At 46.0% G+C, this 25,866-nt stretch overlaps 1 protein-coding gene across 5 annotated transcripts in view; it reads left to right on the top strand.

Annotated features, from left to right (window-relative positions):
- Positions 1-21,065, top strand: part of LOC115128717 (heat shock factor protein 1-like) — a 32,742-nt gene extending 11,677 nt beyond the window's left edge. For 2 of the 5 annotated variants that reach the window (XM_029658821.2, XM_029658824.2), the window contains 9 exons: positions 3,773-3,834; positions 3,935-4,031; positions 4,539-4,675; positions 4,764-4,988; positions 6,767-6,841; positions 7,543-7,648; positions 8,380-8,433; positions 9,731-9,791; positions 17,819-21,065. In XM_029658821.2, the coding sequence (XP_029514681.1) occupies positions 3,773-3,834; positions 3,935-4,031; positions 4,539-4,675; positions 4,764-4,988; positions 6,767-6,841; positions 7,543-7,648; positions 8,380-8,433; positions 9,731-9,791; positions 17,819-18,009 (1,008 nt within the window). In that variant the 3' untranslated portion in view covers positions 18,010-21,065. Of the gene's footprint in view, positions 1-3,772; positions 3,835-3,934; positions 4,032-4,538; positions 4,676-4,763; positions 4,989-6,766; positions 6,842-7,542; positions 7,649-8,379; positions 8,434-9,730; positions 9,792-16,808; positions 16,953-17,818 lie in introns of all 5 variants that reach the window. The other 3 variants (XR_003863544.2, XM_029658822.2, XM_029658823.2) reach the window with 3 other exon arrangements.
- The last annotated feature ends 4,801 nt before the right edge of the window (positions 21,066-25,866 follow it).

The raw sequence follows: 25,866 nt of genomic DNA, 5'->3' as shown, positions 1-25,866 counted from the left end.
GCCAGAAATACAGCAAACCTAAGCCCAGACCAGCTGTTGGTTTGCCACTGGCTTCCAAATACAATGAACCAGTGGCTGTAGATCTACATGAGTTGGGACCAAGTGTGTGGAACCTTCACATAATCAACCACTTCACACGCTTCAGCACTGGGAGCATTGTGAATAAACCACTTCACACGCTTCAGCACTGGGAGCATTGTGAATAAACCACTTCACACGCTTCAGCGCTGGAAGTATTGTGAATAAAAAGAAACCCAGTGAAATCTTCAAGCACTTCATTCATTCCTGGATATGTGTGCATGGCCCACCCCAGAAATTGTACAGTGACAATGGAGAATTCAATAATAATGAAATAAGAGAAATGGCTGAGAAATTCAACATGGAAGTAAAGACAACTGCTGCATACAGTCTATGGAGCAATGGACTTGTGGAGAGACACAATCAAACACTCACAGAGATCATGCTGAAAATTAAGCAAGACAATGGGTGTGACTGGAAAACCGTCCTAGATTGGGCTTTGATGGCCATAAACTCAATGTTCATAGTTACAGCTCATACCAACTAGTGTTCGGGCAGAACCCTAATCTTCCCTCTGTACTGGTTGACAAGCTACCACCACTAGAAGGGACCAGTGTGAGTGCATGGATGGGACAGCACCTTTTCAGAACTACATGCAGTGACAAAAGCATTCACTGAAGCAGTGTGTTCAGAGTGCAGGGCTCTGCGTCAACTGCTTCGATCCACAGATAAAAAGTACGAGACTGGAAACAAAGTGTACTACAAACGAGTTGACTGTCAAGAGTGGGAAGGACCCAGAGTAGTCATTGGCCAAGATGGTGTGGTGATATTTGTGAGGCACCAGTGTCCTGGTGGATCACTCACGATTGCTGTTGCTGAGAATCCGCCTCCTACTGAAAATGACGACACATTATCAGACACAAACCTCAGATTTCTCAGATCAGATTTCGCATCCAATGATATGGAAACTTCCAATCTAAAAACTGGACAAACTGTTAAATACATGGACAGAGAAAGTGGTATTGTCATTGGACGAGCAGGAAAATCCAAAGGAAAACACCGGAACTGGTACAGCTTGCAGTACTCTGAACCAGCTACACTTTCTGGTACAACGGGGTCAGCTGACCTGTCACTTGTAGACCATCTCAGAATTGAACCAATGGAAAATCGAGAAAAGTAGAATGACATTCAAAATGATATACTTGAAACCAAGGACGTGTCATTTGACTCCGCTAAACTAGATGAGCTGAGTAATTGGAGGGAAAATTTAGTGTTTGTGGAAGTCAGGCATTGGCCAAAAATGTGACTCCTCAAGATGGGCTTGCACCCTTAAAGAATCCTTGACTGGAATTGTGCCAAAAACATGTCCAGTGGCTAGAGGTTTTTTTGATGCTCTGGTTGCTAATGGACTCCCAAAAGACTCACTGACATGCGCCTCAGAATCACTCCAATTGCTGCCGACGATGATCTGCCAGAATAAATGGAAACTTCATTCCACAGACATCAAATCTGCAGTTTTGCAGGGAACAGATCTGTCAAGGGAAATTCGCATTAACTTCCGCCTAAAGCTAAGCGCGGAGGAACACTGTGGAAACGAAAAAAGTGTGTGTGTGGGGCCTGGCAGATGAATCACTCTACGGGTACAACAAAGTCGAGGCAACAAGGCTGAGTACAGGTGGGAAAATGCCACAGGTGGATCCTGCAGTCTTCTATTGGCTTGATCAAGACTGCAATGTGACTGAAGTATTTGCCTGTCATGCTGATGACTTCATCTGGGGTGGCGCAACAGACCTTTGCCACAACTGTGATTCCACACCTCAAAGCTGTTTTCTAGGTCGGCTGTGAGGATCATCATAGTTTTTATGTTGGCATAGAGTTTATTACAGTTGACTAAACTATACTGATGCAACAGGAAAGCTATGTCAAGAATCTTCAACCCATCCACATGGATACTTCAAGAGCCGTACAAAGGAATTCCCCTCTCTGTGGAATTGAAGCTGATCAATTGAGGTCAAATTCTATGGGTTGCTAGACAGAGTAGATCTCATGTAATGATTGACTGCAACTTGGCAGCCAACACAACACGCCACTGTACAAACTATCCATGGGGCAAACAAAGTTGTTCATAAACTGAAATCACAACAAGTGACTGAAGTTTCAGCATGTTGGAAAAGATGACTCTGAAACTAGTTGTCTTTAGTGATGCTTCCCTAGGGAACCTTACAGATGGAGGCACACAAGGTGGACATATATTCGTGTTAATGGAGGAAGTTTCTCACCTATCTGTTAGCAGTCAACAGAAGGGTTGTCCGAAGCACACTTGCTGGAAAAACCCTTGTTCTTGCGGATGGAATTGGCTATGCCATCTTTTTGACACATCTGTTCTCAACTGTAGTTTGTCACTGGCAACTTACTACTCTCACTAGTTGATGCTGTCAAGTCAACCAAGTCTGTCACAGACAAACGACTTCGTCTTGAGATTAGCACCATCGATGAACTAATTCAAACACAGAGAATCAAACAGATTCTGTGGTCAGACACAAAGGAACAGCTTGGTGGCTGTCTGACTGAAAAGCGAGCAGCCGGTCTTGTGTTTCTAAAGGCATGTAATAATGGAAAGTTGCAGCTTGAATAATAGAAAATTAAAAATATTTAATGTTCAGGAAATCACAAGTGCAATATACCAAAACACAGTTTAACTTGTTGTTAATCCAGCCGGCGTGTCAGATTTAAAAAAGGCTTTACGGTGATAGCAAACCATGTGATTATGTGAGGACAGCTCTCAGCAGACAAAACATTACAAACAGCTAGCAGCAAAGTAGATTGGTCAGAAAAGCAATAAAATTAATCACTTACCTTTGATCTTCGTATGTTTTCACTCACTAGACTCCCTGTTGCACAATAAATGTTTGTTTTATTCGATAAAGATTCTCTTTATGTCCAAAAACCTCCATTTGGTTGGTGAGTTTTGTTCAGTAATCCACAGGCTTGTGCGGTCACGACGGGCAGACGAAAATTCCAAATACTATCCGTAAAGTTCGTAGAAACATGTCAAATGTTTTTTATAATCAATCCTCAGGTTGTTTTTACAATAAATAATCGATCATATTTCAACCGGACGGTAGCCTTTTCAACAGAAGAGAAAGAAAAGGCCTCGCTCCAGGTGCGCACGCATGCACAAATCTGAGGACATCTGACTATCCACTGACGCGATGTGATCATTCTCGCTCATTTTTCAGAATAAAGGCCTGAAACTGTCTAAAGACTGTTCACACCTTGTGGAAGCCATAGGGAAAGGAATCTGGTTGATATCCCTTTTAAATTGAGGATAGGCTTGCAATGGAAAAGAGTAGTTCCTGGATGGATTTCTCAGGTTTTCGCCTGCCATATCAGTTCTGTTATACTCAGAGACAATATTTTGACAGTTTTGTAAACTTTAGAGTTTTCTATCCTAATCTGCCAATTATATGCATATTCTAGCTTCTGGGCCTGAGAAATAGGCAGTTTACTTTGGGCACGTTTTTTATCCAAACATCAAAATACTGCCCGCTAGCCTAAAGAGGTTTTAACAACCATATTCAAAGGTGGTGGTTGTACTATGGTTACAGTAATATACACAAGTAGCCTACTCAGTTCACATTCATGTTATAAACCTAACATTCTATTTATCATTATTGTGATAATCCAGTAAATGTATTGTTTTTTTGTCCATATCACCCTGTTCAACTGCTTACTGTGCTAATGTCTCCCCCAGCTCATCCAGTTCCTAGTGACCCTGGTGCAGTCCAACAGAGTCCTGGGGATGAAGAGAAAAATGCAAGTCATTTAGAATAGCAACCTCTCATTCACTCAAATAGTGGTCTGTTTATTTTTTTTATTTGTCTGACTCTTGTCTGGTCTCTCTATGGTACTACAGTCCCCTGATGCTGAACGACAGCAGCTCCGCCCACTCCATGCCCAAGTACAGCAGGCAGTACTCTCTGGAACACCTTCAGGCCTCGTCCTCTATCTCTGTGAGTTCACCTTCTCCTGGAACCTAGCCTAGATTGGCACCTTCCGGTGGTAGAAATGGAACAGGCCTGCACTCTTGAAATACTGTAGTAATATCAGATAGAAAGCACTCTTCTTGTATTGTGAGTTTGGAGGAGGGGGGGGGGGGGGGGTCAGGCTGATTTGAATTCACAGTAATATATTTAGGCCAAATTATGCTATTGATACAGCTGTACTTTACAATTTGAGGGATTTGTAAGGCATGTTTTGATGTAGGCTAGTGAAGTTACCAAGAAGTGTGACGCTCCCCAGGAAAGATAAACAACTCATATCTCAGACATGAGAATGTAGCTACTGTAAGTCACTTTTTTTTTCAGGCTCTTAACCAGCCAGAGGTAATGCATTCCGAGAGGTGTGGTTGCTGGAGCTCCACTAAGGTGTAATGTTATTTAAGCCTGTGTTACATAACTGATCTTGTTAGGATGTCAGGGCAGCTTTAGTATTCTTGTGAACGTGTGTCCTACTCCCAGCCCTCGGGCTCCCCATTCACCAGTACAGGTCTCTTCACGGCGGAGTCGTCACTTAACAACGGCCCCATTATCTCAGATGTCACTGACCTGGCTCAGGCCAGCCATGTGGAGGTCACCAATGAGTGGATGGAGGAAAGGTTAGTGACTGTTAAAATTCAGGAACTCCTGACCCTATACCAAATATACACTAATTAAAAAAATGTCAATTTCTCTTCCTGTCTTCAGCACGAGCCCATTGGTCCACATAAAGGAGGAGCCGTCCAGTCACATGTTGGAGGAGGTGTGTCCTGCTGAGGTTGTGATCGGGGGGGCAGGGATCCAGGTTGACACGCCTCTGTCCCCCATCAACTTCATCAACTCCATCCTGCAGGAGAGCAACGAGCCTAATGCGGCCCCCGCCCCCACGACCCCTACGGAGCAGAAGTGTCTCAGCCTTGCCTGTCTAGACAAGTGAGTAATCCCCAGATTATGTCACCGTGTCCAGGTTCCACTGCCAGTCTGTCCCTCAGCCCCTCCTACCGAACACCTAGCAACAGATTACCACAACGAGCCTAGTTCTCTACCCTAAAAAGTTTTTATTTTTGCTCAACACACTGCGGCAACAGCAAGTGATAGGAACTCCACCCGGCTCTTTTAACCGTTGGTCGTCGCGGGGTGTGTCCATCGCTTACGATCCACTTGCATCACACTAGCCTTTTATCTTTTATATTCTGTTGTCCCATGCCAGTCGACGTCTGCAGCCAGCCTAATGCCCTAGGTTTCTCCCCATGCGCCACCATCTCTGTGTGTATCACGTCACATTGCATCAGGAGGATGTGCTAGCGACGCAAAGCAGCTCCTCCACTGATAAATAGGGCAGCTGTTAGCACTTTATGCTAGTTTAATAAGCGCCGTCGTTCAACAAGCTCTACATAAACAAACCCACTGGCTTGTCCCGAGTGTTGCTAAGTATACACTTCAAAGACTTCGCTAATTCTTTCAAACCAAACATGGATTATTTGGCATTTCAGTCATAGTTCTGTTGATTTGTTGCATTTCATCTTGGCTTTTTAGTTGTAGGATCCTGGCTGTTGCTACTAACGGTACATAATAAACTGCTCAATGTTTAAACTAATGCATACTGGATATCTTAATCTACTCTATCTTTATGTAGATGGGTTTATGATATATTAGCGATGCTGTTCATCTCTCACTCAAACATCCTCATTCTCTTTTTACCTCTTTGGGGGGGGGTTGTTGTCTGTCAATGACTTGTACAGTTTCGGTGTTGCTGCTGAAATGAAAGTGTTTGTTTTATTGGAATCGTACTCGGATAAAATACATGTATCCTAGACTGTCTGTACATACATGTATCCTAGACTGTCCGTACGTACATGTATCCTAGGCTGTCCGTACGTACATGTATCCTAGGCTGTCCGTACGTACATGTATCCTAGGCTGTCTGTACGTACATGTATCCTAGACTGTCTGTACATACATGTATCCTAGGCTGTCTGTACGTACATGTATCCTAGGCTGTCTGTACGTACATGTATCCTAGGCTGTCTGTACGTACATGTATCCTAGGCTGTCCGTACGTACATGTATCCTAGGCTGTCCGTACGTACATGTATCCTAGGCTGTCCGTACGTACATGTATCCTAGGCTGTCCGTACGTACATGTATCCTAGGCTGTCTGTACGTACATGTATCCTAGGCTGTCTGTACGTACATGTATCCTAGGCTGTCTGTACGTACATGTATCCTAGGCTGTCCGTCGTACATGTATCCTAGGCTGTCCGTACGTACATGTATCCTAGGCTGTCCGTACGTACATGTATCCTAGGCTGTCCGTACGTACATGTATCCTAGGCTGTCCGTACGTACATGTATCCTAGGCTGTCCGTACGTACATGTATCCTAGGCTGACCGTACGTACATGTATCCTAGGCTGACCGTACGTACATGTATCCTAGGCTGACCGTACGTACATGTATCCTAGGCTGACCGTACGTACATGTATCCTAGGCTGACCGTACGTACATGTATCCTAGGCTGACCGTACGTACATGTATCCTAGGCTGTCCGTACGTACATGTATCCTAGGCTGTCCGTACATTTTAATTTTCAGCCAATGAGAAGCCGCGTAGCCTATGTAATCCCCACCCCTGGGCTTTAGTCAACCTATGGGGTGTTGTGTGTAGTAGTCTGCTCTCCTCTTTCCAGCTGTTGTTCTTTTATCTTTTCAGTTCTACACAGAAGTCAGAGGTCTCCCGCCTCTTCCCCTGCCCCTCCTCGTCTCTACACCTCAGACCTATCCCAGGGTTAGCATTTCAGTTGGCCCACAAACACTGTTGTTGTCATCTCCCAGAATGTTTGATTGACGCTGCTGTACCTGGCATTGCCACCAGCAACAAGCCCAGAAAACGAACTGTCAAACCTGTGTGGTCTGTAGTAAGATAAATAAACAAAGTGATTTGTGTATCTATTGAGCAAATATATATTGAATCAATATTGAGGCTTGTATCATTTCTAATAGTTTACCATATCCCTGGATGTAACAACCTTTTCCCTGGGTCTACACGTGGATCGTGCTTCTCAGTATTTGGCACCAACTTGTGTCATTGTTGATTTATTAACAATGTTTTGAACACACATGGGCTTGAAAAAAATGGCTGATTTTAGCATGGTTTGTCCAAATGTTAATCTAACTACATACGACTCAACCCCATAGGCGACCCTCCATTTAGGTCAAACGGCAATCATTCTGTGAGTGGTTTTAATGTGACAGGCCCAGTGAACTATAGGCAAACCATTCCACTTTCTGGGCATCAGGTTCACAACTCAGTGATTGTGTGGCCCACTCATTGCTTTTCCAATGGCTTCTGCAGCTCAAATGAAACGAGTTGTTGGTTGATTTAACTACCATTCGTTTTAAGCAGCTAATTTGCTTTAATGCGTGTGCTTAGTCAGGGAGATGTTCAATGATGAATATGAACCATGTTGATTTCTCTTTTTGGTGTAGGAGTGAGCTCAGTGACCATTTGGACAACATCGACAATGGCCTGGAAAACCTCCAGACTATCCTGAATGCACAGTCCATCAATTTTGAGTCCTCACCCTTCTTTGAAGTAAGTTTTGCCTTTTTCTTGAGTTTGAGTTGAGTTTATTTTTATTTTTACAGGGACAGTGCACATTAATCAACGTTTCAGTAAAAGTGCCGGTTTTAGCCAGCCGGCTAATTTTCAACCGCAGTCCCTGGGCAGGTTATTAAAAACAATTACAATATAGACAATAGCAACATAGAACAAGCAAGACATGGCAACATAGGACAAGCAAGACATAGCATACAGACAGAGCAACATAGGACAAGCAAGACGTAGCATACAGACAGAGCAACATAGGACAAGCAAGACGTAGCATACAGACAGAGCAACATAGAACAAAAAGCAGCAAGACAAAATTCATAAAAGCAACAAAGTGTTTCCACACCTCACAAGCTACAGACAACAGCCTTAGCCTGATCCCGGATCTGTTTGTGGGACCAGATCGACATCGGGCTTCTATATTCTGTCCCAACAACAGTATGCTGGGGCGTTTCCTATGTGGAACACTAACTGGTCAGATTAGAGATTTGTCGCTGCTGGGCAATTCTAGGTGTGTTTTTAAAGGGACGGTGGCTTTGTGAAGGATGATGCTAGGTGGTCAACCTGGTGTGAGTGAGCACAATGACTAGATGAAACCAACAAGAGTTAGTTATGGTTTCATGTCTATTTTCTAATTCTTCCGGTGTCTTGTTTTTGTTAATCTGCTTCATCTGAACCCCATGGGATAATGTTTTCTACCACTACTTGTCTTTCAGTTCTTCAGTTCTTCCCTCCCTGGCTCTGAATTCGACCTGGAGAGCCTTGACAGTGTAAGTTAGAATCAAAATCACCTTTATTCGACAAATACATTTGCATGTACAGGAATTTGACTCTGTGAAATGGTGCTGCGACAATGAACAGAATATACAGACAGAATTTACACAATCCACTTTATGTACACAATGAACATCAGGCTAAAATCTACAGACAACACTATAAGCTGCATTATGAGTTGCGCATACAGATGTATACATAGTGTACAAAACATTATGACCACCTGCTCTTTCCATGTCAGACTGACCAGGTGAAAGCTATGATCCCTTATTGATGTCACTTCAATCAGTGTAGATGAAGGGGAGGAGACAGGTTGAAGATGGATTTTTAAGCCTTGAGACAACTGAGACATGGATTGTGTATGTGTGCCATTGAGAGGGTGAATGGGCAAGACACATTACGTGCCTTTGAACGGGGTATGGTAGTAGGTGCCAGGCACACTGATTTGTGTTTAGAATTGCAATGCTGCTGGGTTTTTCACGCTCAACAGTTTCCTGTGTGTATCAAAAATGGTCCACCACCCAAAAGACTTCCAGCCATCTTGACACAACTATGAGAAGCATTGGAGTCAACATGAGCCAGCATCCCTGTGGAATGCTTTAGACGCCTTGTGGAGTCCATGCCCTGACAAATTTAAACTTTTCTGAGGGGAAAAACGGGGGGTGCAACTCAATATTAGCAAGGTTCTTCAAATTTGACTGTGTAAATAAAGCACTTTACGGGTTCAGGGCAAATGGCATGATAGCTTGGTGTTCATTGTGTACGTACAATCTGGATTGGATCAATTCTAAGCGCAAAGAGCAATGTGCTTGAATTTTTTTATTGACCTTTTTATTTAACTAGACAAGTCAGTTGAGAACAAATTCTTATTTACAATGATTGGTTACCCCAGCCAAACCCTGGGCCAATTGTGCGCCGCCTTATGGGACTCCCGATCACAACCGGTTGTGATACAGCCCGGGATCGAACCAGGGTCTGTAGTGACACCTCTAGCACTGAGATGCAGTGCCTTAGACCACTGCGCTACTCAGGATGCATAGTCAGTGGATGAATAGTAAACTGTACTCCATGAATGAGAAGATCACTGTGGCCCGGTTGGTAAGGGCCACTATACAAGGGAAGAACCTGTTCAGGTGGTGGGAGGTTTTGGTTGTGATTGACCTGAGGGGGTGGAAGAGGTATGGATATAGACCCTCTGCCTTGGCAGGGTAAGATGATTGTCTCTCTAGCTGTTTACTGCTTTTGTTTTGTTCATGAAAGAAGTTAGGCTCACTGTGGCCCCCGTTGTTCTAGATCCAGGACTTGCTTTCATCAGATCCACCTAAAGGGGCTGAGAGAAGTGACAACTACACCGGTAAGAACTCCTAATATACTGTATATCATGCTGAATATCCATTACATTTTTATGTGATGTTTTACGGTAGTGACCTTTTGCTGCTAGTACCGCTGCTGCCACTTCTATTGCTGCTGCTAGTACTGCCGCTGCCACTTCTACTGCTGCTGATAGTACCGCCGCTGCCACTTCTACTGCTGCTGATGGTACCGCCACTGCCACTTCTACTGCTGCTGCTAGTACTGCCGCTGCCACTTCTACTGCTGCTGATGGTACCGCCACTGCCACTTCTACTGCTGCTGCTAGTACTGCCGCTGCCACTTCTACTGCTGCTGATGGTACCGCCGCTGCCACTTCTACTGCTGCTGATGGTACCGCCGCCGCCACTTCTACTGCTGCTGATGGTACCGCCACTACTGCTGCTGATAGTACCGCCGCTGCCACTTCTACTGCTGCTGATAGTACCGCCGCTGCCACTTCTACTGCTGCTGCTAGTACTGCCGCTGCCACTTCTACTGCTGCTGATGGTACCGCCGCTGCCACTTCTACTGCTGCTGATGGTACCGCCGCTGCCACTTCTACTGCTGCTGATAGTACCGCCGCTGCCACTTCTACTGCTGCTGATGATACCACCGCTGCCACTTCTGCTGCTGCTGATGGTACCGCCGCTGCCACGTCTGCTGCTGCTGATGGTACCGCCGCTGCCACTTCTGCTGCTGCTGCTAGTACCACCGCTGCCACTTCTGCTGCTGCTGATGGTACCGCCGCTGCCACTTCTACTGCTGCTGCTAGTACCGCCGCTGCCACTTCTACTGCTACTGCTAGTACCGCCGCTGCCACTTCTACTGCTGCTGATAGTACCGCCGCTGCCACTTCTACTGCTGCTGCTGCTGCTGCTGCTGAGTAGCACTACGCTGCCACTTCTACTGCTGCTGATAGTGCTGTACTGCTGCTGATGGTACCGCGCTGCCACTTCTACTGCTGCTGATAGTACCGCTGCCACTTCTACTGCTGCTGATAGTACGCTGCCACTTCTACTGCTGCTGATGGTACCGCCGCTGCTGCTGCTGATAGTAGCTGCCACTTCTACTGCTGCTGCTAGTAGCGCTGCCACTTCTACTGCTGCTGATGGTAGCTGCCACTTCTACTGCTGCTACTGGCTGCCACTTCTACTGCTGCTGATAGTAGCGCCACTTACTGCTGCTGCTAGTAGCGCCACTTCTACTGCTGCTGCTAGTAGCTGCCACTTCTACTGCTGCTGCTAGTACCGCCACTTCTGCTGCTGCTGATGGTAGCAATACTTCTACTGCTGCTGCTAGTAGCAATACTGCTACTGCTAGTAGCGCCACTTCTACTGCTGCTGTAGCAATGCCACTTCTACTGCTACTGCTAGTAGCGCCACTTCTGCTGCTGTAGCGCCACTTCTACTGCTGCTGCTAGTAGCGCCACTTCTACTACTGCTGCTGCTAGTAGCGCCACACTGCTGCTGTAGCGCCACTTCTACTGCTAGTAGCGCCACCCTACTGCTGCTGCTAGTAGCGCCACTTCTACTGCTGCTGCTAGTAGCGCCACTTCTACTGCTGCTGCTAGTAGCGCCACTACTGCTGCTGCTAGTAGCGCCACTTCTGCTGCTGCTAGTACCGCCACTTCTGCTGCTGCTAGTAGTGCCACTTCTACTGCTGCTGCTAGTAGCGCCACTTCTACTGCTAGTAGCGCCACTTCTACTGCTGCTGCTACTCCGCCATTTCTACTGCTGCTGCTAGTACCGCCACTTCTACTGCTGCTGCTAGTACCGCCACTTCTACTGCTGCTGCTAGTACCGCCACTTCTACTGCTGCTGCTAGTACCGCCACTTCTACTGCTGCTACTAGTACCGCCACTTCTACTGCTGCTGCTAGTAGCGCCACTTTACTGCTGCTGCTAGTAGCGCCACCTCTACTGCTGCTGCTAGTAGCGCCACTTCTACTGCTGCTGCTAGTAGCGCCACTTCTACTGCTGCTGCTAGTAGCGCCACTTCTACTGCTGCTGCTAGTAGCGCCACTTTTACTGCTGCTGCTAGTAGCGCCACTTTTACTGCTGCTGCTAGTAGCGCCACTTCTACTGCTAGTAGCGCCACTTCTACTGCTAGTAGCGCCACTTCTACTGCTAGTAGCGCCACTTCTACTGCTAGTAGCGCCACTTCTACTACTGCTACTGCTAGTAGCGCCACTTCTACTGCTGCTGCTAGTAGCGCCACTTCTACTGCTGCTGCTAGTACCGCCACTTCTGCTGCTGCTAGTAGCGCCACTTCTACTGCTGCTGCTAGTAGCGCCACTTCTACTGCTAGTAGCGCCACTTCTACTGCTGCTGCTACTCCGCCATTTCTACTGCTGCTGCTAGTACCGCCACTTGTACCGCCGCTGCCACTTCTATTGCTGCTGCTAGTACCGCCACTTCTACTGCTGCTGCTAGTACCGCCACTGCTGCTGCTAGTACCGCCGCTGCCACTTCTACTGCTGCTACTAGTACCGCCACTTCTACTGCTGCTACTAGTACTGCTGCTGCCACTTCTGCTGCTGCTACTAGTACTGCTGCTGCCACTTCTGCTGCTGCTGCTGCTGCCACTTCTACTGCTGCTGATAGTACCGCCGCTGCCACTTCTACTGCTGCTGATGGTACCGCCGCTGCCACTTCTACTGCTGCTGATAGTACCGCCGCTGCCACTTCTACTGCTTCTGATGGTACCGCCACTGCCACTTCTACTGCTGCTGCTAGTACCGCCGCTGCCACTTCTACTGCTGCTGATGGTACCGCCGCCGCCACTTCTACTGCTGCTGATGGTACCGCCGCTGCCACTTCTACTGCTGCTTATAGTACCGCCACTACTGCTGCTGATGGTACCGCCGCTGCCACTTATACTGCTGCTGATGGTACCGCCACTTCTACTGCTGCTGATGGTACCGCCGCTGCCACTTCTACTGCTGCTGATGGTACCGCCGCTGCCACTTCTACTGCTGCTGATGGTGTCGCCACTTCTACTGCTGCTGATAGTACCGCCGCTGCCCCTTCTACTGCTGCTGCTAGTACCGCCACTTCTACTGCTGCTGATGGTACTGCCACTTCTACTGCTGCTGATGGTACCGCCGCTGCCACTTCTACTGCTGCTGATGGTGTCGCCACTTCTACTGCTGCTGATAGTACCGCCGCTGCCCCTTCTACTGCTGCTGCTAGTACCGCCACTTCTACTGCTGCTGATGGTACCGCCACTTCTACTGCTGCTGATGGTACCGCCGCTGCCACTTCTACTGCTGCTGATGGTACCGCCGCTGCCACTTCTACTGCTGCTGATGGTGTCGCCACTTCTACTGCTGCTGATAGTACCGCCGCTGCCCCTTCTACTGCTGCTGCTAGTACCGCCACTTCTACTGCTGCTGATGGTACTGCCACTTCTACTGCTGCTGATGGTACCGCCACTTCTACTGCTGCTGATAGTACCGCCGCTGCCACTTCTACTGCTGCTGATAGTACAGCCGCTGCCACTTCTACTGCTGCTGATAGTACCGCCACTACTGCTGCTGATAGTACCGCCGCTGCCACTCTCTGCTGCTGATGGTACCGCCGCTGCCACTTCTGCTGCTGCTGATGGTACCGCCGCTGCCACTTATACTGCTGCTGATAGTACCGCCGCAGCCACTTCTACTGCTGCTGATGATACTGCCGCTGCCACTTCTACTGCTGCTGATGGTACCGCCGCTGCCACTTCTGCTGCTGCTGCTAGTACCGCCGCTGCCACTTCTACTGCTACTGCTAGTACCGCCGCTGCCACTTCTACTGCTGCTGATAGTAGCACTACTTCTACTGCTGCTGCTAGTAGCACTACTTCTACTGCTGCTGCTAGTAGCGCCACTTCTACTGCTGCTGCTAGTAGCGCCACTTTACTGCTGCTGCTAGTAGCGCCACTTCTACTGCTGCTGCTAGTAGCGCCACTTCTACTGCTGCTGCTAGTACCGCCACTTCTGCTGCTGCTAGTAGCGCCATTTCTACTGCTGCTGCTAGTAGCGCCACTTCTACTGCTAGTAGCAATACTTCTACTGCTAGTAGCGCCACTTCTACTGCTAGTAGCGCCACTTCTACTGCTGCTGCTAGTAGCGCCCCTTCTACTGCTGCTGATAGTACCGCCGCTGCCACTTCTGCTGCTGCTGATGGTACCGCCGCTGCCACTTCTGCTGCTGCTGATGGTACCGCCGCTGCCACTTATACTGCTGCTGATAGTACCGCCGCAGCCACTTCTACTGCTGCTGATGATACTGCCGCTGCCACTTCTACTGCTGCTGATGGTACCGCCACTGCCACTTCTGCTGCTGCTGCTAGTACCGCCGCTGCCACTTCTACTGCTACTGCTAGTACCGCCGCTGCCACTTCTACTGCTGCTGATAGTACTGCCACTTCTACTGCTGCTGCTAGTAGCACTACTTCTACTGCTGCTGCTAGTAGCACTACTTCTACTGCTGCTGCTAGTAGCGCCACTTCTACTGCTGCTGCTAGTAGCGCCACTTTACTGCTGCTGCTAGTAGCGCCACTTCTACTGCTGCTGCTAGTACCGCCACTTCTGCTGCTGCTAGTAGCGCCATTTCTACTGCTGCTGCTAGTAGCGCCACTTCTACTGCTAGTAGCAATACTTCTACTGCTAGTTGCAATACTTCTACTGCTAGTAGCGCCACTTCTACTGCTAGTAGCGCCACTTCTACTGCTGCTGCTAGTAGCGCCACTTCTACTGCCGCTGCTAGTAGCGCCACTTCTACTGCCGCTGCTAGTAGCGCCACTTCTACTGCCACTTCTACTGCTAGTAGCGCCACTTCTACTGCTGCTGCTAGTACCGCCACTTCTACTGCTGTTGCTAGTACCGCCACTTCTACTGCTGCTGCTAGTACCGCCACTTCTACTGCTGCTGCTAGTACCGCCACTTCTGCTGCTAGTACCGCCCCTGCCACTTCTGCTGCTGATAGTACTGCCGCTGCCACTTCTACTGCTGCTACTAGTACCGCCACTTCTACTGCTAGTAGCGCCACTTCTACTGCTGCTGCTAGTACCGCCGCTGCCACTTCTACTGCTGCTGCTAGTACCGCCGCTGCCACTTCTACTGCTGCTGATGGTACCGCCGCCGCCACTTCTACTGCTGCTGATGGTACCGCCACTTCTACTGCTGCTGATGGTACCGCCACTTCTACTGCTGCTGATAGTACCGCCGCTGCCACTTCTATTGCTGCTGATGGTACCGCCGCTGCCACTTCTACTGCTGCTGATGGTACCGCCGCTGCCACTTCTACTGCTGCTGATGGTGTCGCCACTTCTACTGCTGCTGATAGTACTGCCACTTCTACTGCTGCTGCTAGTACCGCCACTTCTACTGCTGCTGATGGTACCGCCGCTGCCACTTCTACTGCTGCTGATGGTACCGCCACTTCTACTGCTGCTGATAGTACCGCCGCTGCCACTTCTACTGCTGCTGATAGTACCGCCGCTGCCACTTCTACTGCTGCTGATAATACCGCCACTACTGCTGCTGATGGTACCGCCGCTGCCACTTATACTGCTGCTGATAGTACCGCCGCAGCCACTTCTACTGCTGCTGATGATACTGCCGCTGCCACTTCTACTGCTGCTGATGGTACCGCCGCTGCCACTTCTACTGCTACTGCTAGTACCGCCGCTGCCACTTCTACTGCTACTGCTAGTACCGCCGCTGCCACTTCTACTGCTACTGCTAGTACCGCCGCTGCCACTTCTACTGCTGCTGATAGTACTGCCACTACTGCTGCTGCTAGTAGCACTACTTCTACTGCTGCTGCTAGTAGCGCCACTTCTACTGCTGCTGCTAGTAGCGCCACTTTACTGCTGCTGCTAGTAGCGCCACTTTACTGCTGCTGCTAGTAGCGCCACTTCTACTGCCGCTGCTAGTAGCGCCACTTCTACTGCCGCTGCTAGTAGCGCCACTTCTACTGCTAGTAGCGCCACTTCTACTGCTGCTGCTAGTACCGCCACTTCTACTGCTGCTGCTAGTACCGCCACTTCTACTGCTGCTGCTAGTAGCGCCACTTCTACTGCTGCTGCTAGTAGCGCCACTTCTACTGCCGCTGCTAGTAGCGCCACTTTACTGCTAGTAGCGCCACTACTGCTGCTGCTAGTACCGCCACTACTGCTGCTGCTAGTACCGCCACTTACTGCTGCTGCTAGTAGCGCCACTTCTACTGCTAGTAGCGCCACTTCACTGCTAGTTCTACTGCCGCTGCTAGTAGCGCCACTTCTACTGCGCTGCTAGTAGCGCCACTAGTTCTACTGCTGCTGCTAGTACCGCCACTTCTACTGCTGCTGCTAGTACCGCCACTTCTACTGCTGCTGCTAGTACCGCCACTTCTACTGCTGCTCCTAGTACCGCCACTGCTACTGCTAGTACCGCCACTTCTACTGCTGCTGCTGCTGATAGTACTGCCGCTGCCACTTCTACTGCTGCTACTAGTAGCGCCACTTCTACTGCTAGTAGCGCCACTTCTACTGCTGTTGCTAGTACCGCCGCTGCCACTTCTACTGCTGCTACTAGTACCGCCACTTCTACTGCTGCTACTAGTACTGCTGCTGCCACTTCTGCTGCTGCTGATAGTACCGCCGCTGCCACTTCTGCTGCTGCTAGTACTGCCACTTCTACTGCTGCTGCCACTTCTACTGCTGCTGCCACTTCTACTGCTGCTGCCACTTCTACTGCTGCTGCCACTTCTACTGCTGCTGCCACTTCTACTGCTGCTGCTAGTACCGCCGCTGCTGCTACCATCATGGAGTCAAATTCAACACCATTTGATCCCACCCCCATTTTAGAGTCAAAACTACTCTTGTTTCAGTTTTGTGTTTTTAATAAACTCATGTCATTTTAGATTTTTCTGTGTTTTTAATAATCAACTCAATTGGAGTACATTTCCACTTTAGTAGATTGCCTTTTTTAACACTGTAGGGAGTAAAGCCTAATTAGCATATTTCCCACTGCTATTTGAATGAATGAATGATCAGGTTACCACCAATTACTGTGACATCTAATTCCTTATGGAATCCAGCCAGAAGGACATCCAACAATCGTAACTTTACATCCACCACAAGCGGCTGTCAGTGATTGCCAGACTGAAAGGTGTCATTTTAAATGACTACCTAGAACAGGTATACTAAAGGCTGCAATAATTCCAACCACTTAAAAATTGGGTTAGTTTAGAAAAATGTGTATATATATCTTTGATCATTATTAACCTTATGGTATACAATGAACAAAAACAAACCTTTTTTTTTTTTTTTATCTACCTGCAAAAGAGCATGCTGGGAATTTGCTCCCAACATTTCCTGGTTGCTAAAAATTCTCAACTGTTCGCCTAATTTAAGTTTGTGACAGAACAAGCAGTGCAGAGAATCATTATAATTTAAACCACTGTGAAATATTTTTTCGAGAACCAAAAATATCGTGTTATCAGATGTTTGAAGCCGAGGAAAAACCCTTCAGCTGTGAAAAATGAAACTTAAGAATGGGAAGCAGGCAAATGGGGCATGTAGAATGGAGCTGCCGCTTCTCCGAGTTGCTTTAAATGAGTGACTGATGTATAACTCACATTTCTATCTGAATTTGGTCAGGTCGCCCAAAAAGCAACGTACTCCGCACATACTACATACTGCCAAAATTCACACGGTTGAATCAACTCTGAAAATGTGCAGCTTAAACTTCTTGCTGTATTCTCCAAAGATGTGTAAAGGGGCTGTGGATACTCACCCCATGGATATCTCTCCCTGTCTCTGGTTACTCTTATGGAGTTAAACATACTCCTCTCAATCAACTCCAATTATCAACACTAACTTCAGCAAGCGTATCACTGTCAAGGGATTACATTAACTCCAGTAGTCAATAAAATAAACTACACTGTGCTTCCAATTTTCCTTGATTTATATTATACAATGCTCAGCCATTTTATTTAATTATGCTTCTTTTCCTATGCAAAAAAATAATGATGATCTCATGTGTTTTCATATGTTGATTAAAGCAGGGAAGCAGCTTGTCCAGTACACCAACCAGCCAATGCTACTGACTGACCCATTGACCAATGAGAACGGGGGGGCGGACCTCCCCACTCTGCTGGAGGGGGACTTGTATTTCAGCCAGGACCCTGAAGAGGAACCTACCATCTCACTCACCTCTGACATAGCAGCACCAGATAAGCCCAAATTATCCTGAAGAAACGTTATAAAAAGGGATGTACTAGTATGTTTAATTTTATTTTGTCGTGTTCATGTGCAGATAATGACAAATCAACCCGGTTGACTCCAAATGATGGTTTTTCACTATTCTGAGCTATTGAGCTTCATTCAGTTCAAGTCTTAAACTTCCTAGTGAAAGAATTTTGCTTTAGATTAATCGAAACAGAAGTTCGATTTAAATTACTGCAATGGTTTGTTCAGCTCTTGGAAATGACTTCCAGGGTTGAATTATCTGTGGTCTTATTGGCGGGCCTTAAAATAAAACTCCCTAAAAGCTTCATCATTACCAGGTCAAGTTAAGCATTGATCACCAAGTTCCTTTAATGAATAAAAGTGGAAGTATTCAGAATAATTGTTGTAACACAGTGCATAGATCCAGTACATTACTGTTTCTAGGGAAAAAACACTTAATCTTTTTGTTTAAATTTTTTTCTGGGGAGGGGGGGGTTATTTTCTTTTACCTATTGATATAATGGTAGTACCTTTATAATTTTAAGTGTTTTTAAATATTTGTACTGCACCATTATCTTGATTTATTTTTCACATTAGATGCAGAAAGTGTTTTCTTTGACATGTTTTCATTGCATAATTCATAATGGAATGCTGTTGGTATTTCAGCACCTTTAAAGTTATTGATGTTTTAATGATAGAATCCTTTAGTTGCTACATCTAAGCATTCTAGAGGAATGTAACTTAGAAATGCCTCATGAGCTTAGTTCAACTGCCGTTCCCCATCAGAACCCCAAATTCAAATATTGTTTTGTTTGTAAACAATGTATACTGAACCAAAATATAAATGCAACCGTTTCAAAGATTTTATTGGTTACAGTTCATATAAGGGAGCCACTCAATTGGAATTAATTAGGCCTTAATCTAAGGATTTCACATGACTGGGCAGGGGTGTAGCCATGAATGGGCCTTGGAACGTGTAGAGGCCCACCAGAATAAGTTTTTCCCCCAAAAGGGCTTTATTAGACAGAAATACTCCTCAGTTTCATCGGCTGTCTGGGGGACTGGTCTCAGACAAGAAGCCAGACGTGGAGGTCCTGGGCTAGCCTGGTTACACGTGGTCTGATTTAGTGAGGCCGGTTGGATGTACTGCCAAATTCTCTAAAATTACTTTGGAGGTGGCTTATGGTACAGAAATGAACATTAAATTATCTTGCAAAAGCTCTGGTGGACATTCTTGCATTCAGCATGCCAATTGCAGACTCCCTTAAAACTTGATACACTTGTGGCATTGTGTTGTGACAAAACTGCCCATGTTAAAGTGGCATTTTATCACCAGCACAAGTTGGACATGTATAATGTTCATGCTGTTTAAGCAGCTTCTTGATATTCAACACCTGTCAGGTGGATGGAATATCTTGGCAATGGAGAAATACAGGGATGTAAACCAATTTGTGCAGAAAATGAGAAAAATAAGCTTTTTGTGTATATGGAACATTTCTGGGAAATGTAATCTCATTCAACATGGGACCAACTCTTTACATATTGTGTTTATATTGTTGTTCAGTGTAAATGTAAACAAACACTATATAGCCTCAAAACATGGTTGGGTTGTGTTTCGGGGGATGCATGGCTCTCGACCTTCGACTCCCGAGTCCGTACGGGAGTCACAGCAATGAGACTGTAATTACCAATTGGATACCACGAAATTGGGGGGAATAATTTAATTGGGATCTCTAATTGGGGTCCTTGCATCTTCAGCTCTATGAAGTTGAGAGGTTACATTTCTCTAGGCCTATACCTCAGCATTTTACCAATACAGAATCTGGGGGGGGGCTTGTTTTGATTAAGGACTCTAGCTTTAAAGTGTATATACACCCACTGGCCAGTTTTAGGTACATCCATCTAATACCTGGGTTGGACCATGCGAGCCCCAACAGCACACCTGATTCAACTTGCCAACTAACCATCAAGTCCTCTGTGTTGAATCAGGTGAGATTCTCTGGAGCAAACGTGTGCTGTTGGTGGTACTGGAGTTGGGGAACACTGTTCTAGTGCAGGGAATCAGCAGTGCAGTTCTAGGGCAAATACCAAAACGGGGGGGGGGTCAGGAATGCGTTTGAACCCTCTTTTAGTGGATAACCCTTTTGTTCACAGCAAGTATTCATGTCTTGAAATCAAATCCATCGAATTAAGACTGGCTCGAATTAAGACTGCTTTTAGGATGCTTTCTGTCTATGACAAGAGACGGACATAATATCCCCGAGTGAATTATTTGCGAGCCAGCACATCCCATTATGAGTTGCTTTTTGGAAAATAGTTGAACTTAAAGCAGGATTACATGTTTATCCTCCCTCAATGTCTACTCAGTCGTATGGTCCTCATTTGGAAGCCTGTTTCCTTCAGGCTTTCTTCTTTTTTTTTGTCAAATCCTTTTCTAGGAAAACAATTAAATCTTGGTTCAAGTGTGAGGAACTTTGTGAAATGTTACTTTTACTGCCCCCGGAGGTCATTGAGTTTGTTCAAACTAGTTTTTTTTTTTTTATTAATGGCCATTGAGACGGAGAAGGGGGAATTATTGGAGTGTATTGATGTGCGGAATTTTGTGTTAAGAACTTTTACCAATTTTACCGTAGCACAATGTCACAGCCGGAGAATCCCAAATTACGCATGAGAACAATATTTTGTATATGGTATGTTTCAAATAAAATAAATGAGTTGTACATTATCTGCTGCATTTAAGGTGATATTGTAGTTGCAATTGATTGAGTAATCTGTTGAACAGGCAATTGGAGAACAAACAGTGCTCCCCCTTCAGAACATGAAAAATATGGAGACAGTTTAATGGTCAAAAATAGATGTTACTTTTAATGTAGAGTTTACTTTCAAGTAACATACATTTAGCAATGTACCGTTTCTGACAGTGGAGATGAATATTTCTCACATTTTCTATAATCGGAAGTACAGTACTTGCTGAAATTCCAAAATAACAAACCTTCATAAAGATTGAGTATATTGTTTGAGCTTTTGTACAATTTTCACAGGGATTAAAACACTGATGATCCGTATTCATCTGAATCAGTTTTTGGTAGCCTCTTGTCTTTCTCGTTTATGCAACGAATAAAATACAACGTACAGGATAACTTGTATATAATTGCGCAAAAAGTTTACATACAGTGTAATCTTTAAGTTTAAATAGACCAACACAAACAACTAGATTTGCTAGTGGGCTTGATCACTGTCTCTCTGCCCTGCCGACTGGTCAGTACACTGAAATCTGTAGCGTAGAAACTTGACACAAGGTTTCATACGGAAGTCAGCAGGTGTCCTCCAGTTCCACATTTTCTGCACCTTCAGAAGTGAAGATACATTTTAGTCTAACACCTGCAATTCAACTACCTTCAAATGCTGATTAAAGGAATAATTCAACCAAACAACAAAATCACATATTTCTTTCATTACCCTGTAAGCAGTCTATGGACAAGACAGCAAACTATCAGGGCCCGCCACCAAAATCTGCGGACTCTCCTTCACTGCAGCCGGTGTGAGTAAAACATTTAAATGTGTTAACCCTCGCAAGGCTGCAGGCCCAGACGGCATCTCCGGCCGCGTCCTCAGAGAGCATGCGCAGACCAGCTGACTGGTGTGTTTATAGACATATTCAATCAATCCTTATCCCAGTCTGCTGTCCCCACATGCTTCAAGAGGGCCACCATTGTTCCTGTTCCCAAGAAAGCTAAGGTAACTGAGCTTAATAATATGCATATATTAGAAACTGAGACTGAGGAGCAGCCCATTTACTTTTGGCAATTTATTAATCCAAGCTACTCAATACTGCCCCCCAGCCATAAGAAGATTTAACAAACTAGTTTTGGCAAGTTGGTTTGTCATTTTTGTTTACATAATTGTTTACAGACAGATTGTTTCACGTATAATTAACTGTATCACAATTCCAGTAGGTCAGAAGTTTACATACACTAAGTTGACTGTACCTTTTAAACAGCTTGGAAAATTCCAGAAAATTATGTCATGGCTTTAGAAGCTTCTGATAGCCTAAGTAACATCATTTGAGTCAATTGGAGGTGTACCTGTGGATGTATTTCAAGGCTTACCTTCACACTCAGTGCCTCTTCGCTTCACATCATGGGAAAATCAAAAGAAATCAGCCAAGACCTCCACAAAAAAATGTAGACCTCCACAAGTCTGGTTCAGCCTTGGGAGCAATTTCCAAAAACCTGAAGGTACCATGTTCACCTGTACAAACAATAGTACACACGTATAAACACCATGGGACCACGCAGCCGTCATACCGCTCAGGAAGGAGAAGCGTTCTGTCTCCTAGAGATGAACGTACTTTGGTTGCGAAAAGTGCAAATCAATCTCAGAATAACAGCAAAGGACCTTGTGAAAATGCTGGAGGAAACAGGTACAAAAGTGTCTATATCCACAGTAAAACGAGTCCTAAATCGACATAACCTGAAAGGCCGCTCAGCAAAGGATGAAGCCATTGCTCAAAAACCACCATAAAAAAGCCAGACTACGGTTTGCAACTGCACATGGGGACAAAGATCATACTTTTTGGAGAAATGTCTTCTGGTCTGATGACACAAAAATAGAACTGTTTGGCCATAATGACCATCGTTACGTTTGGAGTAAAAAGGGGGAGGTTTGCAAGCCAAAGAACACCATCCCAACCGTGAAGTACAGGGGTGGCAGCATCATGTTGTGGGGGTGTTTTGCTGCAGGAGGGACTGGTGCACTTAACAAAAAATAGATGGCATCATGAGGAGGGAAAATTATGTGGATATATTGAAGCAATATCAGTCAGGAAGTTAAAGCTTGGTCGCAAATGGGTCTTCCAAATGGACAATGTCCCCAAGCATACTTCCAAAGTTGTGGCAAAATGGCTTAAGGACAACAAAGTCAAGGTATTGGAGTGGCCATCACAAAGCCCTGACCTCAACCCTATAGAAAATTTGTGGGCAGAACTGAAAAAGCGAGCAAGGAGGCCTACAAACCTGACTCAGTTACACCAGTTCGTTCAGGAGGAATGGGCTAAATTTCACCCAACTTATTGTGGGAAGCTTGTGGAAGGCTACCCAAAACATTTGACCCAAGTTTTAAACAATTCAAGGCAGTGCTTCCAAATACTAATTGAGTGTATGTAATCATCTGACCCACTGGGAATGTGATGAAAGAAATAAAAGCTTAAATAAATCATTCTCTCTACTATTATTCTGACATTTCACATTCTTAAAATAAAGTGATGATCCTAACTGACCTAAGACAGGTAATTTGTACTAGGATTAAATGTCAGGAATTGTGAAAAACAGAGTTTAAATGTATTTGGCTAAGGTGTATGTAAACTTCCGACTTCAACTGTATATGAGACAGCAAACACATTGGCCACTTTCATATAAATTGGCATTGTTTACATTGTTACCAAGCAACGCACTACTACAACTACTAGTCTTACCACCTAACTCGTCATAGATGATTTTAATGTTACTTTTGATTTGTTTTATCCACTAACGTTTAATGAATGGTTCCAACAAGAAGAGGAGGAGGAGGACTTTTGCTATAGACAACTTTGAAAGAAAAGGAGAAAATGAAGAAGCTAGCTACATCAAGACAAACCAACTGGGCAGTGAAGTGCTTTCTGGAATGGCTGTTAGAAACGGGGATAAACATCAATCTGGCAACTGTTTCAAAACAGGAGAAGGGTAATATTCTCCGGAATGTCTAGCCACCTACTAAATAAGGTGTGGTTTCATTTGCAGTTGCGCTTTGGCCGAAGTGGCAAAGAAGGAAATCGCAAACTGCAGCCAGACTCATTTGTAATAAAAAATTGTTTTAAGAAATTAAGAACCACAAAAATCCAATGGAAAGAGACAGAGAGAATCGTTGTGGCTGTGTGTATGAGTCCCTACGGAAGGAGCTCTGCCCCGTGGAAATGTGCAATTCAGTATCAAAAATACATAGCAGTCACTGATGTGACATTGTGGTTTCTATTCTGATCTGTTGTATCAATGTCTTTGCTACAATGTTTCAGCGCTGTTTTCAGAACCATGGACAGCGTTCCTAGAAACCAAGGTTCTGGAACTATCAACCAGCTCTGGGGTAGTTTTGCTTTACATGGCAGTTAATACGAATAGCGCTAACGACAATAGAATGCCTAAATGTCACTTGACAACAAGTCTTAGTGAATGTAGTATCACGTTTTGTTGAAAAATGGATGGTTTTGAAAATAATATTGATTTTTAATGCTGGTAACCTGTTGTATAAAACCAATAATACACTCATGTCCATGTGTTATGGCATTTTTTATCATGGCTGTGATGTGGTCATAGCCACGAGGTGAAGCTGTGAGGCTGTATGTAGTGAATGATAACTGCAGGCTGTATGTAGTGAATGATACCTGCAGGCTGTATGTAGTGGATGAGTCTCATATATGATGAAGAGAGTGGAGCTCCCTCCTGCTTGTTCCATTGAGCCTATAAGGTAAACACATTGAATATGATATGAAGTTAATCTGCAAGGGACCATTGAGATATGCTTATACAAATACACTGCTCCAAAAAATAAAGGGAACACTTAAACAACACAATGTAACTCCAAGTCAATCACACTTCTGTGAAATCAAACTGTCCGCTTAGGAAGCAACACTGAATGACAATACATTTCACATGCTGTTGTGCAAATGGAATTGACAACAGGTGGAAATGATAGGTAATTAGCAAGACACCCCCAATAAAGGAGTGGTTCTGCAGGTGGTGACCACAGACCATTTCTCAGTTTTTATGCTTCCTGGCTGATGTTTTGGTCACTTTTGAATGCTGGCGGTGCTTTCACTAAAGTGGTAGCATGAGACGGAGTCTACAACCCACACAAGTGGCTCAGGTAGTGCAGCTCATCCAGGATGGCACATCAATGTGAGCTGTGGCAAGACGGTTTGCTGTGTCTGTCAGCGTAGTGTCCAGAGCATGGAGGCGCTACCAGGAGACAGGCCAGTACATCAGGAGACGTGGAGGAGGCCGTAGGAGGGCAACAACCCAGCAGCAGGACCGCTACCTCCGCCTTTGTGCAAGAAGGAGCACTGCCAGAGCCCTGCAAAATGACCTCCAGCAGGCCACAAATGTGCATGTGTCTGCTCAAACGGTCAGAAACAGATTCCATGAGGGCCCGATGTCCACAGGTGGGGGTTGTGCTTACAGCCCAACACCGTGCAGGACGTTTGGCATTTGCCAGAGAACACTAAGATTGGCAAATTCGCCACTGGCGCCCTGTGCTCTTCACAGATGAATGCAGGTTCACACTGAGCACGTGACAGATGAGACAGAGTCTGGAGACGCCGTGGAGAACGTTCTGCTGCCTGCAACATCCTCCAGCATGAATGGTTTTGCGGTGGGTCAGTCATGGTGTGGGGTGGCATTTCTTTGGGGGGCTGCACAGCCCTCCATGTGCTCGCCAGAGGTAGCCTGACTGCCATTAGGTACCGAGATGAGATCCTCAGACCCCTTGTGAGACCATATGCTGGTGCGGTTGGCCCTGGGTTCCTCCTAATGCAAGACAATGCTCATGTGGCTGGAGTGTGTCAGCAGTTCCTGCAAGAGGAAGTCATTGATGCTATGGACTGGCCCGCCCGTTCCCCAGACCTGAATCCAATTGAGCACATCTGGGACATCATGTCTCGCTCCATCCACCAACGCCACGTTGCACCACAGACTGTCCAGGAGTTGGCGGATGCTTTAGTCCAGGTCTGGGAGGAGATCCCTCAGGAGACCATCCACCACCTCATCAGGAGCATGTCCAGGCATTGTAGGGAGGTCATACAGGCACATGGAGGCCAGACACACTACTGGGCCTCATTTGACTTGTTTTAAGG

Source organism: Oncorhynchus nerka, linkage group LG4 (genome assembly GCF_034236695.1).
Source record: "Oncorhynchus nerka isolate Pitt River linkage group LG4, Oner_Uvic_2.0, whole genome shotgun sequence".
Lineage (NCBI taxonomy): Eukaryota > Metazoa > Chordata > Actinopteri > Salmoniformes > Salmonidae > Oncorhynchus > Oncorhynchus nerka.
The sequence above is the reverse complement of the archived record's forward strand: the minus strand, read 5'-3'. Positions and strand labels throughout refer to the sequence as shown.